This window comes from Myiozetetes cayanensis, unplaced genomic scaffold (genome assembly GCF_022539395.1).
Source record: "Myiozetetes cayanensis isolate MyiCay16 unplaced genomic scaffold, myiCay2020 scf2-11, whole genome shotgun sequence".
Taxonomy (NCBI): domain Eukaryota; kingdom Metazoa; phylum Chordata; class Aves; order Passeriformes; family Tyrannidae; genus Myiozetetes; species Myiozetetes cayanensis.
The window spans coordinates 240,612-257,692 of NW_026087411.1; the positions used below are offsets into that span (position 1 = coordinate 240,612).

The window sequence follows — 17,081 nt, forward strand, 5'->3', positions numbered from 1 at the left end:
TTGGGCACCACGGAAAACACTCATCTTGCCCAGATGTGACGTGGTGGAGGCAGCTGGTGCGTGGGTTGCTCACTCTGTGCACGTGGACAGAGGGCTTTGCCCGGTGCACAAACCACCAGAGCCTTCCTCCTCTCCGAGCACACCAGGAACAAACTGCGAGCACACAGAAAGGAGCCAGGGAGATCAATTACAGAAACCTGCAGAGTCCTGAGAAATGCAGCATGGACTCCATCCCTGCCCCATGGGCATGGAGCTGGTGAGAAGCTGGGGTGAGCTTCTCTCACCTGCAGGGGAGGAGCCTCTCTAGGCTGCTTGTCTCCTGTAGGTTTTTAGCAATTTTTGGTACCAACACTACAGTCCCTCGCAGCCATCAGTGCAGTGGGGCATCCGTCAGCTGCCTTGTGGGATGGACTGCCTGGGAAACATAGCTGGGCGCAGCCCAAGGTTTTGAGGGCTCCTGCCCAGCAGCTCCCGGTCTGTTTCTTGGGTGGGAAGTTGGGAGGTGTCCATGGGGTTGGGGCAAGCCCAGAGACAGGACAGGGATGGGCTTTTGCCTTGGGCTTCGTACTTCTTCCTGACATAAACGTGTTTAAAAAACGTGTCGCTGTTAATGAGCTGGGAAATGGCTCACGGAGTCACAGGTGTTTCTGCCCATTTGCTGCAGGGCATGTGGTGCCTTGAGGTGCCATGGGGTGCTGTGGTGTGTGGGTGCTTTGGGCTGGATGGGACAGGAGCTTCCTGAGGTCCCTGGGCAGCTCCCCTTGGGTGAAAGGCACGGGCGTGTTGCTGTGTCCTGCATATTGCATTTAAACACCTCAGATCCTTCCATGCAGATAAAAAGCCTCATCAGGGCTTTAATGGTCTTAATTAAATTTATTTTACAATCCACATAACAAAGGTCTGGCTCTGGCAACATTTGATACCTTAATCAGAGAGATGGACGTGCCAGGCTGTCCTGCGATGCCGGCGCCGGGCACCTCCAGACTTGGTCCTTTCAAACCGTTTGTGAGTCCAAGTGCTGGGCTGCAGGGCCAGGGCACAGCCGGCTGCTCTGACTGTGCCCTTCTCCTCCGCGCAGGCACTGAGGGACCGAAGCCGGGCAGAGCTGGGCACGGTGGCATCGGCGGTGCTGGCGTGGGGAGCTGCAACCCCTCCTCGGAACATGCCCTCCCGACACGGTAACTGGGACGTTATTCCCAACAGCCAGGGCCGGGTAAATCCCCCGTTCCTCTTGGGAAAAAAATGGCTCTTTTTAGCACTAATAAAGCTCCCTTGCAGCTCTGAAGGTGAGGGTACATACAGCCCAGCCCGTTCCTGCCCAGCTCCTGCACCAGCCCACGGCCCGGCCGAGGGCTTGTCAGTCTTTTTTAGGGACTGGGGAAGCTGATCGACAGGGAGGATTTAAAGGAGAGCAAAGGCTCTGCCAGTGCTGCAGTGGGTGCTGGGCCAGGGCTGGGGGAGAGGAGGAGCATTGCTTGGCTGCAGATCAGATCAGGTTCTGCTTCCTCAGAGTATGGGACCATGGTGTTTTATTATCTCATTTCACAGGTTTTCATACTAAATTGCCTGTATTGCAACACCAGTGCAAAGACAAATGTGAGGAAAATGTTGCACAGCAGGGGGGGCTCACCTGGGAGGTTTTCGTTTAGTTATATGTACATAGGCGAAATTCAGAATTTATTACATACATTATATTTTACATTTGCCCCATCCATGGAAGTGTTCCAGGCCAGGTTGGACAGGGCTTGGAGCAACCACGTCTAGCAGAAGGTGTCCTGCCCATGGTAAGGGAGTGGAACAAGATGGGCTTTAAGGTCCCTTCAGAATCAGAGATTCTGTGATAAAGTAAACAATATATTCCTTTTATAGCAGTATATCCTATAATCTAAGAAAGGTATACTTCAAAAAATGTAGTACAGTGTATATTATACACATATCAATGCATATTATATTATACAACATATACTAATATATAATATCTGGTTTATGTTGTCTATCAGACAATGCATATTAGAAAACATTATGTCCAGCATATAATAACATATATGCATTATAGATGATTATTGATACATTGCCATTAGTGATGTAATGAAACACCGCTGTCTTACAGACTGTTTTCTCAGCTCTGCAGCCAGGGTTTGTGTGCTGTGGAGGACAGAGTGCACTGCACAGTGCACTGCAGCTGTGCAGGTGCACACACATATGCACACCTGGCATGTGCACTATACATGCATGTCAGACATGACCTAAAATAGTATTATTTATTGTATGTACACAGTGCATTGAATATTCCGTATGCACATTATGTATGTGCAAAATATTGTATCGTGTATTATATTACACGTTCTTTATGTAATGTTATATAGAATTTATAGGTTGCTGATGTGAATGACACAATTATGCAGTGTGCTGTTATTTAGAATGTACATATATAGGCACACGTGTTATAGTTCGTATAGTAATGTTCCGGCTTATACAGTGATATGTACATATAGCTACACGAGATACCAGGGATGGTCCCAAACCATTCTGTGATTCCACGGTAAGCATAAACTAGTTATATATTATTTAACTTTATTTTAATAATTAATTATTATTAATGTCATTTTTGTGCCTGCTGCCGCAGGTGGTGGGGCTGGGGGTGCCTTGGCCCCCTGTTCCTGCCCTGTGCTGTGCCGGGCTGGCTCTGCCGCGCGCTCCTGTCCCGCCCGCGCCCGTGGCAGTGGCGGGGGCTGTGTCCCACCCAGCGCTGTGGGCCTGGCACCTCCTGCCCCCGTGGGTGCCGGTGCTGGGCTGTGCCGGGTGCTCAGCCCGTGTACCGTGGGGAGCTGTGTGCCGAGGGTGTGCCAGCCAGAGCCGCGACACCGCGCCCGCCCTGCCCCGCCTGCCGACAGGGGATGGGTCCACACGGCTGTACCTGGGGTGCACAGGAACCACCCGGCCCAGGGATGCCAGCGCACTGACTGAGCACTGTGACCCCTTGTCCAGCTCCCACCTGCTCTCCATTTCCACAGGAGGTGCTGGGCCTGGGACAGGGATCCTCCTCAGCAGATGGGTGGAAGCCAGGTTCCCAAGGGCAGTTATTTCTGCAAAGGGAACCTTATCTGGAGGCGGCTGCATTAACTCCCTATTTCTGATGAGAGCCCCTGAAAGCAACTGAGGAGAGAACTTTGTCATCTCCCTTCAGCAAAGGAACAGAGAGTTACAAGTGTCTTTTCTGACCTGGATATGCAGCCCTCTGCATCTCCTTAAGGAATATCCCAATAGAGTAGAAAATCACTGTTAGAAACATCTTGTTTTTAATGCTGATGCAAGTGGCTGGGCCACAAGACCTTGCAGGGAAGCAGGTTAGGGACAGTGGCTTCTGGGAGTCCCCGAGGGTCAGTCATTGCGCTCTGCAACTGCTGGGAAGGGCTGGGCTGGCAGAAGATGCCCACCCTGCAGGGGTGGCAAAACGGCACTGCTGCCACGTGGGTCCCTGTGGGGCAAGTGTGGGGTGTCATTGTGTCTGGTGCCTGTGTCACGGTGTGGCACAAATACCCCCCGAGCACTGGAGCCTGGAAACGCCATTGCTGCTTCCGCACCGGGCAGCTGCTCCTGCAGCCGCGGCCTCGGCGCCAATGGAAGGCAGGCAGAGTGTGTGCCGGTGCCGCCGTCACCGCGCCGTGTCCCGCAGTGACCGCTCCTGCTCCGTGTGAGCCGGCCCTGCACACCCCCGGCACCTGCAGCAGCTCCACACGGCACCGGCATGCTCGGGAGCCACCACCCCTCAGCGGAGGCAGAGCCGAACTGGAGCCAGCACCTCCCGCCCGGCCGCTGCACACACCACCAGGTACGCGCCTTCTACTGCTCTGGGGACATTTATTGTGAGCAAAGGTTTATTACATCTGTGAGGGGTAACAGAGCGGCTTTGTCATCCACCTCAGGGTGCAAAACCACAGCTGAGTTTATACAAATTAATATGCTTTTGACATCAGGAAAACACTATTTCATCAGTGTTTTAATTTCTCCCTGAATTAGAGATGCGTATTGCTCTAACAAGAAATGGCTCCTTACTCAGAAGGATGCCTTTGAAATTGTTTCAGACCAGCTATTGGATAACTAAGGGCCAGACAGCCCTGCCTGTCCGGCCCTGAAAGTAAAATAAATTAAAATACACCTTTTATTTTCTAAGTTTGTTCAACAACAGAAAATCAGTAGAAAGCAAAACCCAAATGTGAGGCAGAAAATCAAACCAGCCATCCAGGCCCTGAGTGATGGAGGCTCCTTCCCCCAGCTGTGCCGGGGGGGTTCCTGTCAGCTCCACTGGTTCCGGTTCCTGCTCGGGGGGCACCGGGGCCTGGGCACAGATCCCACAGCAGAGCGTGGAGCCACCTCGGCACCACCGGCTGTGGCTGGAACAGCGTCCTGCGTGCACAGCGTGGTCCCGGGCTGGCAGACGGACAGACAGACAGAACACCAAGTACAAGTGCAAAAACAAATGGGGCCCAGTGGGGCATTTCCCAAAAAATGCAATCCCTTCACTTAAAGCAACTCCCATTCCATTGGGAGGTGTGCATGGGAGTGTCCAGTACAACTGAACACCAGCAGGATATGGATCCGTGGCTGTGGGATCTCAGATTTCTGTTGTTTTTATAACACTGGGGATTTACCTACAAAAATTGTCACCCCTAGAAACCTACAACAGGTGGAGACCAAAACACATCACCTACTGACAACATGAGCTCTGCTCACTACACCAGGTGCCAGGAAGACACTGCATGTCCTCAAAAGCCTTCAGATGTGCTGTCCTCTGGCCAGAGATGGGTCACAGCCTGCTGCCCTGCTGGGACAAGGTGGAGGGGTTACCCAGTTTTTCACTCTGTGCTGGGGACGGGTCATGGCAGGAGTGTGGCTTTTGCTCTTCCAAAAGGGATTTGGTTATTCTTGTTGCTCTAGGGAGTGGTTCAGTGCGCAGCCATCACACGCCATGGAGGGGCCATCGCACTCCTGCAGCGGGACAGCATGGACTGGAGAGCTGCTCCCTCATCCACCCGTGCTCCAGAGGAGAACATGTGCTGCCTGGCTAGTCATGGGAAAACCTCTATTTAGACAGAATTCCCTAATGCACAGGTAAGTGCTGCCTGGAATGACTAAAGCGATGCTCTAAGGGTACACTGAATAACTGGTTTCAGTGCTGGTTCACGACCTGTAGTTGTGGCGCCAGCATCTGTGCCCAGGGGCTTGGGGCCCTCGCTCAGCTGGTGACAGTGCCACGCTGATGGTAACACAGGTGACACCTGATCACCGGCCACGTCTGTCCCAGTCGGGGAACCGAGGACTGGGAGAGCAAAGCCCTCGTCTGTCCCCTTCCAGACGAGCTCCCCCCAAACCGCCCGTTCTGTCGCTCCTCTGGCCGGGGCTCTGTGTCCCAGAGCTCAGCTGGAAGCCTTGCTGAGAGCGCTGGTGGAGCGACGGAGCTTCCCGGAGACTCTGCTCCTGGAGGCACGTGGCAGCGTGGGCGAGGGCGGCTCCGCCAGCTCGATGCCGATGGTAACAGTGAGGTCAGCGCTTGCACTTGTGGTGAGGCAGCCTGGAAAACAGAGCGGGCAGGGAAAAAACAGCTCAGGACAAAACAGCCTGTGTGCCTTGGAATAACCACATGGCACAGCCCCTCCCCTCTTCCCAGTTACTCCTGGGCATCGCTCAGGTGAACCTGACACGTACAGGAGGAATTTGGTCAGGCACCTGAGGAACTGTGATATACTGCACTTCCTGGAGAAATCAGGGATTTCTCTTTGCCGGCTCCCACAGGTGAGGAGCAGCCAGGCTGGGAGAGGCCACAGTGCCCAGGTGAGCACCGAGGCCCCGGGCATCAGCACCTTTGGGTCTGCACAGCTCCAGATGGCTCCCAGTGCTGCGGCAGCCCCATGGCGTAGGGGGAGGATCCTCCCATCCTGCTCACTTGATGCTCCAACAAACCCACATACAACAGTTCTGTGTGGGTTATATAAAACTGTTCTTTGCTGTGTGTCACTAAGCAGCTCTTGTATATTCAGTCTGTTACAGAGAGCTGGAAATGAGCTTCCCCAGCGTGAGGAGTTGCACAAAACTCCCTGGAAGATGTCTGGTGTCTCTGATAAAAAAATCCTAAAGAATCACAATTTCTTCTGATTCCGCTACGTGACAGGACACCAGGTACCCTCATTACTGGTGGCTCACCCTAGAAGGATGTCTGGGAGCCTGGGGGTACCAGGGGTTACACTTCATTGTTCCACATCCTGGAGTTCCACCTCAGTTATTCCCCACAGGCCAGTACAACCCGAGGCTCAGGCTGGCTGAGGGGGAACAGGTGAACACAGAGCCTTTCAGTGAGACACAAACGACCAAAGCGAGGTGCAGCTGCTCTCAGGGACACACCCTGCCCTGCTCCTGCTGCTGGGGGTCTGACCTGTCCCAAAGTGCTTCCTAGGGGAACACCATTTCATCAGCTCCCTTGGGGAACAGTATTTTTAAACCCTGTTGCAATTCTCTCCCTAAGTGTAAACACAAGTTTTTTCCTCCAGGTGGGAGGGAAGAACAGCCTTGCAGCCAGGTGAGGAGAGCGGAGGGAGGCTCTAAGCCCACACTGAAGGCCAGTGCCGGTGCCACTCCCTCTGAACTCCAGAGGGATGGTTGTGTTTGGCAGCACAGACCTATTTCCAGTTCAACACCTGGCTCTGTTCTCTGCCTGTGCCTTTATTTGCTGTTAGTTCCCGTGCCTGGCCAGTCCAGGGCTCTTTAATCCTCCCTTCACCTCTCCTAGCCCGGGTGACTCCCAGACGTGCACAAAACACCCCAAAGCCCAGGCAGGCCTTGGCTGAGCTGCCCCTCAGGCACAGGTGAGCAAGGCAAGCCTTGCCCTCCTGGACAGGTGGGGATGTGGCTGTGGGTCAGTGTGGTGGCAGGATGAGCCCTGCCCCTGTCCCAGGACAAAGGCCCCCGTGGGCTCTGCTGCACTTTCAACACAAGGGGTGACCTGCTCTGCTTCAGCGGCTCTGGGTATTTGAGTGACTCAAAGCAGGAGTGGAACAGCAGCAGCCAAAGCCGATGTGTGAGCCCCCTCAGCCAGCCTGCTGCCCCCCGTCTGCATCTCAAAGACAGCCATTACTTACCAGACTGGTACTTCAACACAACTGACTGAGGGGAAATAGCACATTTTAAAAAGGTGGAAAATGTGACTTAGCCTGTAAAGGCATTCTCTGTGAAAAATTCGGAGCTGTCAGTTTTGGATTAAAACCAAAACCTGTGGTGCTGTTGGCCGGGGAGAAAAGCGTGGGGGAGGGAAGGGCTGCGAGGGAGGTGTTGTACTTGACATTCCTGCAGTGAGGCAGAATGGCAGATGGTCAAAATAGTATGGTTTTCCCCAAATGGACGAGCTGAAGCAACGCTCGTGTGAGAGCTGAACAATGCATGGCTGGTGCCTGTGACAAGGGGCAGGTGGAGCTGTGGCCAGACACACCTAGGCCAGGAGCACCCACAGCACCTCCACCTTGGAGCCGGAGCATTCCGACAGTCCCAGCTTTCTTCTGGCATGTCCCGAGCTCCGCAGCCCACCTTGTAGCTCCCTGAAAGCGCTGTGATTGATGGGGAGGTGGCAGCTGCGCAGTGAGCGAGCGACAACCGCCCTGGAGAAAGGCTCCCATACAGCATTCTAATTCCCCTCGCAAGCTGTCTGGCACAGGCTCTGATGACTTGGCCGTCTTGCCAGGGGAGCCTGCGGAGTCGGAGAGGAGGCTGTGCCCGTGGTCAGAGGTGGGTTGGGGTTGGGATGCTCTTGTGCTATGGAGGAGGGTGTTTGCTCCCTCACTGTTGTTTGTCTGGGACTGTGCCTGGGCAATGTGAAACTACCAGCAGTGAAAACCAAACAGCAGCTTGTAAATAAAAAACAGTAAATGATAAGGAAATCACGAACACCAGTTTCTGACTCTCATGGACCAGTGGAGCTCTTAAAATTCAGAACTCATCCAAACAAGTGGAATTTACAAAGAGGGAAAAAGGCTGCCCAGCAGCTGCTCTCTGCCCATCGCACGGCTGAGCACGGTGGCAGGAGCAGCCCCACACAGCTCCGTGGGCACTGGGGACAGTGGCCAGCGTGGCTCCTGGCTCAGTGCCCGTGGCTGTCCCATCCCTGGTCACACACACAGAGACAGACCCTTCCCTCAGTGCCCATGTCCCCGTGCCCAGCAGCAGCCGCTGGGCCAGCAGAGCCAGAGGGGACAGGGACAGCCAGAGACAGACCCGGAGGGCTCCAGAGCCACCATGGCCACACACTGAGCAGAGGAGGAGGAGGAGGAGGAGGAGGAAGAGGAGGAAGAGGAGGAGAGCTGTCAGAGGTGAAGCACAGCGGCAGCAGCAGAGGGGCCTGCGGGAAGCGTCGCTCTTACCTGCGGCCATTACCGTAACGAGAGCGTTACACACTCTAATCTGAAGGGAGAGAACACAAAACGGTGTCAGTGCAGGACCGGCACACCCGTGACCCACTGGGCCAACATCAGCCTGGCACAGCAGACCCTGGCACGTGCCGGGCACCAGCGGGAAGGGCAGCGCAGGAAGGAGAGTTCCCCTCAACCCTCAGGGACCTGGAGAAACAGGGACCCGCACGCTTCCTTCTCGGGTCTGTGCATTGAAACGGTCAAGGGAGGGAATGCTGGCAAAAATGAGAATGAATAATCATTGCAAACGAGCTTTTGCCAAACGAGCTGCCATGGGACGGTGGGTGCAGCTGCATCGGCTCTGCCTCCAGCACCGCTGCTGGTCACACCATTTCAAACTGTGCAAGATTGGAGGCTTCACAGAGACCTAAACCACTGGGACACTGCAGGCAGGTTAAAACCCCAGGAAATGAGCAGTGTAGGGATCCCACAGGGCCTCTTACAGGTGACGCCTGGTGAGAGAGGTTTAAACTTTTAAAGTAAGTTCCTTGCAGGAGGGGATTAGAAATGGAGTTAGGAATACAGATAAAACCACACTTTAGATGAAATTGTCTTGTGGGAAGCTAGAGAGAGAAAGATGGCTTATTGCACCTCAAATCCACCAGAGAGAACAAACCTCATTTCTCATGCCCCGCCCTGCCAGGGCAGGTGCTCTAGGAATGACCTTTCAGCCATTTCTCTCCTCCTGAAGTAGCTGAACACCCCTGAAAGCAACGGTGGGTCTCCATGACCTGTAAGGATCCTGAAGCCTTGTCTTTAAAAAGACCCATGAAGTTTTCACATGGGCTGTGACCTGTTCCAGCCCCCCATTAACCTGTCAGCCAGGACAGGGCTGTGGAAATCTTTGTTTTCCTTCCCAGTAAATGTGAAGGTCAGAAAATTCCAGAGAGAATCACTGTAGTAAATCTGCCCAGTGTTCCTGCTTCCCACTTCCAAGGACAGGCTCAAAGTACACTGTAAGCAGCATCCTGAGCCTGTGTGGAAGAAATCATCGATAACTCAAGCCGTGGCTGTGTTAATCAAACATGTCCTGCAGTGTCTTGGAAAGCTTTAAGCAGTAAGAGATCTCAAACTACAAGTTAATCAGGGGTAGAACCACCCCTAAAATAGCACTCACAGTTTCCAGGAGGGAGTGGCTGGCACGGTCACAGGCCCAGCCTTGATGGTTTGAGGGATTTGGAAATAAACCCTAAATGTACACATCGAAGTCTAATTAGTCAGGACTCGGAGCAGCCGTTAATTAGTTCTGCACGGTTGGCCTCAACCTCAGCCAGGGGGAGCCCAGAAAACGATGGGGGTTTTGTGGGTGTCACAGGTGGAGCAGCCCAAGCCCCCGGCCCGTGGCCACAGCTCTGCTCCCGCTCTCCGTGGCCACAGAGCCGGTGCCTCAGTGCAGAGGGAAAATGCAAAGGGGCCACATTGCCTGGAGCCTTCTCCGAGCTGACAGCTCGAGCAGCTGGAGCTGTCACCCGGCAGGAGAGACGGGCCTGTCAAGCTCATATTTTCTGCCATCCCAGCACTGATTGCTTGGAGAAACCCTCTCTCTCTGCCTCCTCTCCCAGAGATCATAGCTGGGGGAGCTCCCTCTGAGCCAATCAATTACATGGAAAAGGCAGGGGCCCAGGCTGAGAGCCCTAATGTGCCCCTTCCCTGCTGGAGATCCCGAGGGCTTGAGGGAGAAGCAGCCCCAGCACCTGCCCAGCCTCAGGGACAGGTCGGTGCAGGGCACAGGGAAAACGACCCCTGTGCCCAGAGTAGACGGCTGTTCCTTTGCAGGGGCCCGCAAAGGAAGGATGCAACTTCCCTAGGGCTCTGCAGGGATCCAGACCCTCTGGAGCCAGGCCTGTTCAGCCACAGGAGCTACAGGGGAACAGAGCTGCTGCCCCAACAATTTGTGGTAGCTGTGACACTGCTCTGTTTAATGCCATTCCTGCCCCTCAGAGGGACACTACGGTGGCAGCTCTGTGGATGAGGGCAGGAAAGCCACACGTGGAACACTGATAACAGAGAGCACAGGGGCAAGGAGCAGCTCCCAAATCTGCTGGTGCTGCCCCAGGAGCCCCTGAGGGCAGCCGAGCAGCAGCTGGGACAGAGGCTCCAGTCTGCTCAGGATGTGGAACTACCGGGATTAAACAGAGAGGGAAAGCCACACAGGTCCTGTGCTTCCTCCCGAGTACTCCCGGGGAAGGAGGAGAAGAGACAGCCGAATCCTGCCTCCTGTGGTAACTCTTCTGGCTCCTCTGCTCCACCTCCCTCAGCTTTTCCTCTTTGTTCACTGCCTGGACAACCACGGCAGCACCGGTAGCTACCCGAGTTCCATCTCACCTGCTGAGCACGGGCTCATACGACTCAATTCCCTGTCCTTGCTCCCACATCGGAGGGACCCATCCTGGACCAGGGAGGGTTGGGTGGAGGTTGGAGCCCACAGCTGCCACTGCCAGACAGTGCCAGTGCTGCCTCCTCTCCTGGAGGCAGCAGCTGAGCTGTGGCTCTGAGGAGCCAGGACAGTCAGGAATTTCCTAAGTCCCAGTTACTAGAAATTAACTGTTCAGTTTCAGGCAACACTGACACATGGATCAAACTTGACCCCTGGTAAATGCCGAACGTGCTGTGGTATCGTGGCACAGCTATTCACTTTTGAGTATTTTTTTACTACTCCCCCGAAAAAGGCAGAAATATTTAATATACAGAACCTGGAGAGACTTTTGTTCCACCTCTACACAGATCTGACAAAACACCCTTTTCCAAGGAAAAAGATAAAAGCAAAAGAAACCCCAATTAAGTAAAAAACAAAACCAGAAAAACCACACCAAAGCAAAAGGAATCCTGGCTCATCATTACAAAGAGCATCAGTCTGGTTAGCGCAATAGTTACTCTGGGTTTGGTTTTGTTTCTGTCAAAAATACATTTTAAACCTAGATGTCAAATTGAAGTATTCCTTTTGCTTTAAAGTGGGAAAGATAAAGCTCAGTACTGAGCAAAAAGTGGTTTAAAATAAACCAGATCTGCTTCCTTATACATTCAAGTATTTTCTACAGGAACTTTATGCATGTAAAAGTCTGGAGACAAAAGAAAAGCATGTGTCACCTTTACAACAAAAAGCCTGCAAAATCTTGGTTTTATGTAAATCAGCAGGCAGGCTCCCGAGGCTTTAAAACCAGGGAATGCTGAAAACCTCTATAGTTCCTCAACTCAAGTGTTGCTCCTGGGCAATGCCATAATATTCATTAAAGAATCCATTTATCAACAGATACCATGTCTGAGTTTTCCAGTACAGTTTTCCTGACACTCCACTGAAAAGGATGCTTTAAAAACATTAAGCTGGAACACAAGAATCCGGGATGCTTTGCCTGCCCATTCCACAATACCCATTAACAACTAAAAAAGCCAAGATTTACACTATATCCTCCCTGATAACGTTGAGCATTGTGCTTTATTTTCCAAGTCATTAGCATGCACAAGAATGACCTCATGGTGAACAGATGCACTTGGATATGGCAGTGATTAGATCAGTCCTCTCAGCAGTCAAGTGTGCCCGTTCCCATTAACCCTTGGAGTGCCAACGGCAGCACTGCAGCTCCGGGGTTCCCTTCAAACACAAACCTGCCCTCCGAGTACAGACTCTTTACACAATCCTCCTGAGGTGGGCAAGCTTTCACTAGATACCCTGAATACCTGACCCACTTCCACTTCCTAAGGGATAACACCATGCTTCTGACTGCTGATCTTACACCAAAAAAGCCCCAAAGCCCAAGGCAGCCCTCTGAGCCACAGAGGCAAAGTCAGGGTGCTGCTCTGTCTGTGTGTGCCCGCTTCAGCTTCACCAGTTTGTTAAAGAACACACAACTGTTTTGTTGAGTAACTGTTTCTGGGTTTGGCTGAGGGAGCAAGAACAGCAGCATAAAGCCCGTCCTCTAAAAGGAGAGAAATCTGCAGAGGGAAAGGATGAGAATAATTCAATAGTGTTGGATTATGGAGGATTTCCTGGGCTGCCTCTCAGACCCAGCCTAATTAAAATACAGCATGTAATGCACCAGTTTAACAACAAAGGGCCGTATTCCCAGCTTTTGTTCCTAATCTGCACATCCCCTAAATGAGTTCAGGGATGGCCATTCTGCCTACCCGGCTGCGCTTTCAGCACTGCAGACAGCCAGGGCTACCTGTGATCCTTCAGCACTGCAGACAGCCAGGGCTACCTGTGATCCGTGAGGGAAGTTTAAGGCTCTGTGCGTGGAAACAGCAAAGAGATGAACTGGATGATTTTCGTGCAGAAAATGCAGCACCTGCAAGACTGCTGGTGACAAAGAGACTAAGCCAGGGCAGGAAACACACATCCCACCCGAGTCTGGGGGATGCATCCCACGGGGCAGCATCAGAAAATGCAAAAACACAAAGTTCAAATCATTAGATCATGGTTAGCAACACCCCAGTGATGTGTGTCAGTGAGAGCTATGTCTTCAATTCATTTAATGGTCCTGATTTCTTCTTATAACTAATGAGAACAAGCTTCATTTTAATAAAAAGCACACTTGCTCCTTGACCTTTCTGCTCAGATCAGATGAGAATTAATCTTAAATTTACCTGAGGAGTTTATACTCGGTAGGGTTAGCAGCACCAGCTGGCTTGTCACCTGTGCCAGCTCCATGAATCCCACAGAATCATCAAGGCTGGGAGAGATCTTCAAGATCATCTAATCCAGCCATCAACTCAGCACCACCATCATCACCCCTAAACCACGTCCCCAAGTGCCACATTCAGACACCTCCTGAACACTTTTAGAGGCAGTGACTCCAGCACCTTCATGGGCAGCCTGTGCCAGTGCCTGACTACTTTCTCAGGGAAAATTTGTTTTTCATTTATTGCTCCCTGATTCATTTTTTCTGTTTCAGAATAGCAATTCCTTTTTACATGGAGAAAAATGCCATCCGTGTTCCTAAGCAGCAGACAGGTGATTCCTGCAGGTGTAAGGCAGGTGGGTCTATGCCTGGAGCAGGACTGCCTGCCTATGGCACAGGCTGCATGCTGGGGAACAGCTCCCGAGCTGCCAGGGAGCATCTGATGGAAAACACATCCCAATGGCCACGGCTGACACTGTCCTTGCTCATCACTGACTACATATGTAGGTGAATCAGTAGGTAACATGAGGAGACTCTCTGAAGCAGAGAATTCTGACACCAGAAGTCATGGCCAGCCTCCAGTTCATGAGTGAAAAATTAATTCTGAGGCTCAGAAGTCCAAAAACTGGGACCTGACTGGGGCAGGTTTTACAATTAAAAGCAATTAAAATAATGAAATTATAAAACCACATCCAGGGTACTCATGATTTAACAGTGTTCTGAAAACCTCAGCTACTGGGAAACACTTTAACCAGGTTTGGCATATCCCAGCATATCCCAGCCTTCCAAGAGCGGCACTGCCAAGGGATCTGCCCTGCCGGACCACATTTGTACACAACCAGAGCACTGCGTGCTCTAAAAAACATGAGAACGAGACACAGTTATGTACAGAGCAAAACATTTAAAACACATCAATATATCTACATTTCTATTTGCTGATATGTCAACAGATAAACGATTCAAATGCTAACAACCAACCCTGGGCACGCGCTGCACTCCTATTGAAACGGGCAATTTTTTTGTCTCAGACTTTTGGCAGAGTGTATAAAAGAATTTAATGCACAGCTGTTCTACTTTTTAATGTAGGAAACATTAATCAAAGCTTTAAGTTATAAGCTTTCCTAGTGTTGTTTAGTATTCCAGTTCAGCAGAGATCAATAGATCCATCCCGTGTTCCCTGACGCCTCTCCAGGACGCAGAGGCGCGATTATGTAAATGGGCCCGACTCCCTCCCCTCCTGCCAGCGCTTATCTCCAAAGCCTTCTGCCTGCTGCTCCTGGCCACCACTGCCCAGTCCGCACAGGCCTCTTATCTCCTCACAAAGCTCCGAGCGCGCCAGGATCGGAGCCAGGAACGCTAGACAATGCTGCATGGCTGGTTTTATTCCTAAGTGATTTATTCTAGCAAATTTAATTTCTTCCTTCAATGTTTCAGTTTAGATGGAAGATATCTGCTAACAAGTCGGGCTAAAGAGAAATAGAGCAGATGTCCTGCAACGTTTGTACAGGTTGGAAATAATCTATTCAGCAATCCAAAAGAGAAGCAGGGAATGATTAGAAAGTGCCAGTGTCACCCCATGAGTGTCAACAATGGATTAAGGAATCTTTGTTAGAGAGTCCAGCACACGGTGACGAGATACTTTCTGGAGGCTGGAAAAAACACATCTTGAGAGCACTAGAAATCTGCTTTTCAGAGCAAAAGATCCCTTTCAGAAGAGGTTCACTTAAACTCAACCGAACCAGCCAGGCAGCGATTTGTACCTCACTGACCACACAGTAACCTAAAGGAATAAATGCCCGGGGTTTGGCACTGTGTTGTCACCTCTCAGGAGGGCTGATGAATGATGAGCGTTGATGTGTGTGTACACATGCACACACCCCCACCCCCCACATATATCCACACATCCATTACAGCCCCCAAAGAGGCTCCAGGCCAGGTGCTGGAGGGCAGCCTGCAATGTGCTTGTCTGCATTGAAGGGAAGCGCCCGCGTCCCGCCCGCCGCTGTGATTCCCTAACAGCACCCCGTTCCTGCGTTTCTTGTGCATTAATCCCTGACCCTGGTAGCTCAGCAGCATAATCCCCATTTAGCATTAGCAGCAGCTTCCCCTGCGAGGAACTATTTTTGATAAGTGAGCCCCAATTCAGGCCTCGCTTTTGAACAACATATTCCCAGCTCAGCAAGAACCCGGAGTCCTGAATGAGCTGGAGCCCATCGCTGCGAGAAAGTTCATTAACCTCGCCGGAGTCGGGGGTTAACAGGATAGCTGAAGAAAGGAACAGACTGAATAGCTCTGATGCAAAACAAATTAAAATGAATGTCATCATTCCTTTTGATATTCATTAGTTGATTCAGGGGAAGAATGGTCTTCTTAAATTTGCAAGCATTTATCTACAAAAAACAGGTGTACATCTGCTGCTCAAGTGCTTCTTGGGGCTACAGAGAAGAATAACGTGCAGAGACTCACCAGTTCCACCGAGGGAGTAGCTGGGAGAGGGAGAAAAGACCTGAGCGGCAAAATCCTCAAACGTCATCACCTCTTTGTGGTTCTGGATGATGGCTTCGAGGTACAGAGCTCTCTCCTCGTAGCTGCGACGGCCCCGTTAAGGAAATGTGTGTGCAGAACTCCAGGTTGTCCCACAGTGTCCCCGAGCACCAGCCCCTCAGCCCCACATCCACACTGACCAGGCTGCAATGGGTGGGGACCGGGGGGGACCAGAACTGCTCACCAGTTCTGAAGGGGAGCAGTGAGGAGAGGACACCCTTCAGGGCTGGAAATTCAGGGTAACACCTTTGAGCTTCGTGACTGAGAAACAGTGACTTGGGAGCTGCCGAGGGCAGGAGCAAACCCCAAGACCACAGCTTTCCAAAACCAGAACCCGCCGTCACAGACGGGCTGTGGCACCATGGGAAGCTCCTGGCACACAATATTCCTGTTCCAATGACTAGAAAAGTGACTAGACTGGAGAAACAAGCTATGGGACAGAGGGGATCAACCCCTCCCCCCCACATTCATTTGATCACTGGACTTCTCAAAAGAAATTAACCACAATAAACACAATTCTGAAAGCGTGACAGTTGTATTTAGGGCAGGTGCTGGAAGGTGCAACCTTATGTATCCCAAAGAAACGATGGACATCGGACAAACCCAGCCCACAACTTGCATGCATTATGGCCTGCATAATGCAGACAACAAAGCGAGCTAACATGGAGACTATTGCCTTTTAATTAAAACTCGGCAACCTGGAACACACAGCATTCAAATGTGTAATCAAAAACCAGTCACCAATAAAACTTACAAGCGTAACAAGCTGAAGCAACTTTCCAGCTGTCTTAATAGGACCCCTGCTTGCAGCAGCCTTTCACAGCAGAGAAAGCAAATCTTCCCCTTTTGTGTGCAGCTTCTGTCTGCTCAGAAGGTGAATCATACACTTCCAATAACAGGATAACGCTTGGGACAAATCTACAATGGGCTGGAGAGCCTCACGTATGACTTTATGAATTAGGGCTCGCAGGAGCCAGGATGACATCTCATTCTCCGTTTCCTCAGTGAAAACAAAAGTTTTCAGCGCCTCATTGTGCTTCTGTTATGGGGAAATGCACTCGAGCTCTGCAAGGCTGTTCAGTGGGAGCAAAGGCCAAGCTGAATTTAGAAATTAGGAGCGGGAGAATAACACCAGTGACAACAGAATGCAGGTGAGGGTATTTAGAATTGAAAAGCATTACTAATTAATATTGAAGTGCCATTTGTAACTTGCAGTACATTAACAAAACCACTCTGAAACAGTATTTAAAAAAAAAAAATCAGAGTAAAGCGGTGCTTAAAACCAGGAGATGATGGTCTAGTGTCGACCTTGAGGGGAATAAGCAAAGTGCGTCTTCACTGCATGCGAGTTCCTGCAGGCATGGTGGCAACAAAAGAAAGAGAAAGAAAAGAAGAATTTTGCTTTTAACGCTTGCAGAGGACGATTGATATGTGATAAATCTTCTTATAAACTTCCCGTGGAAGCCTG

At 51.4% G+C, this 17,081-nt stretch overlaps 2 protein-coding genes across 8 annotated transcripts in view; one reads left to right on the forward strand and one right to left on the reverse strand.

The window, feature by feature from the left end:
- CFAP61 (cilia and flagella associated protein 61) overlaps nt 1–3,774 on the forward strand; it is a 91,040-nt gene extending 87,266 nt beyond the window's left edge. For both annotated transcript variants that reach the window (XM_050315758.1, XM_050315759.1), the window contains one exon: nt 1,079–3,774. In XM_050315758.1, coding sequence (XP_050171715.1) covers nt 1,079–1,182 — 104 coding nt within the window. In that variant the 3' untranslated portion in view covers nt 1,183–3,774. The remainder of the gene's footprint in view (nt 1–1,078) is intronic.
- A 67-nt stretch (nt 3,775–3,841) lies between these two features.
- RALGAPA2 (Ral GTPase activating protein catalytic subunit alpha 2) overlaps nt 3,842–17,081 on the reverse strand; it is a 96,739-nt gene continuing 83,499 nt past the window's right edge. For 3 of the 6 annotated variants that reach the window (XM_050315755.1, XM_050315752.1, XM_050315757.1), the window contains 2 exons: nt 15,536–15,657; nt 3,842–5,572 (listed from right to left, as the gene is read on the reverse strand). In XM_050315755.1, the coding sequence (XP_050171712.1) occupies nt 5,418–5,572; nt 15,536–15,657 (277 nt within the window). In that variant the 3' untranslated portion in view covers nt 3,842–5,417. Of the gene's footprint in view, nt 5,573–8,272; nt 15,658–17,081 lie in introns of those variants that run through there. The other 3 variants (XM_050315756.1, XR_007628949.1, XM_050315753.1) reach the window with 3 other exon arrangements.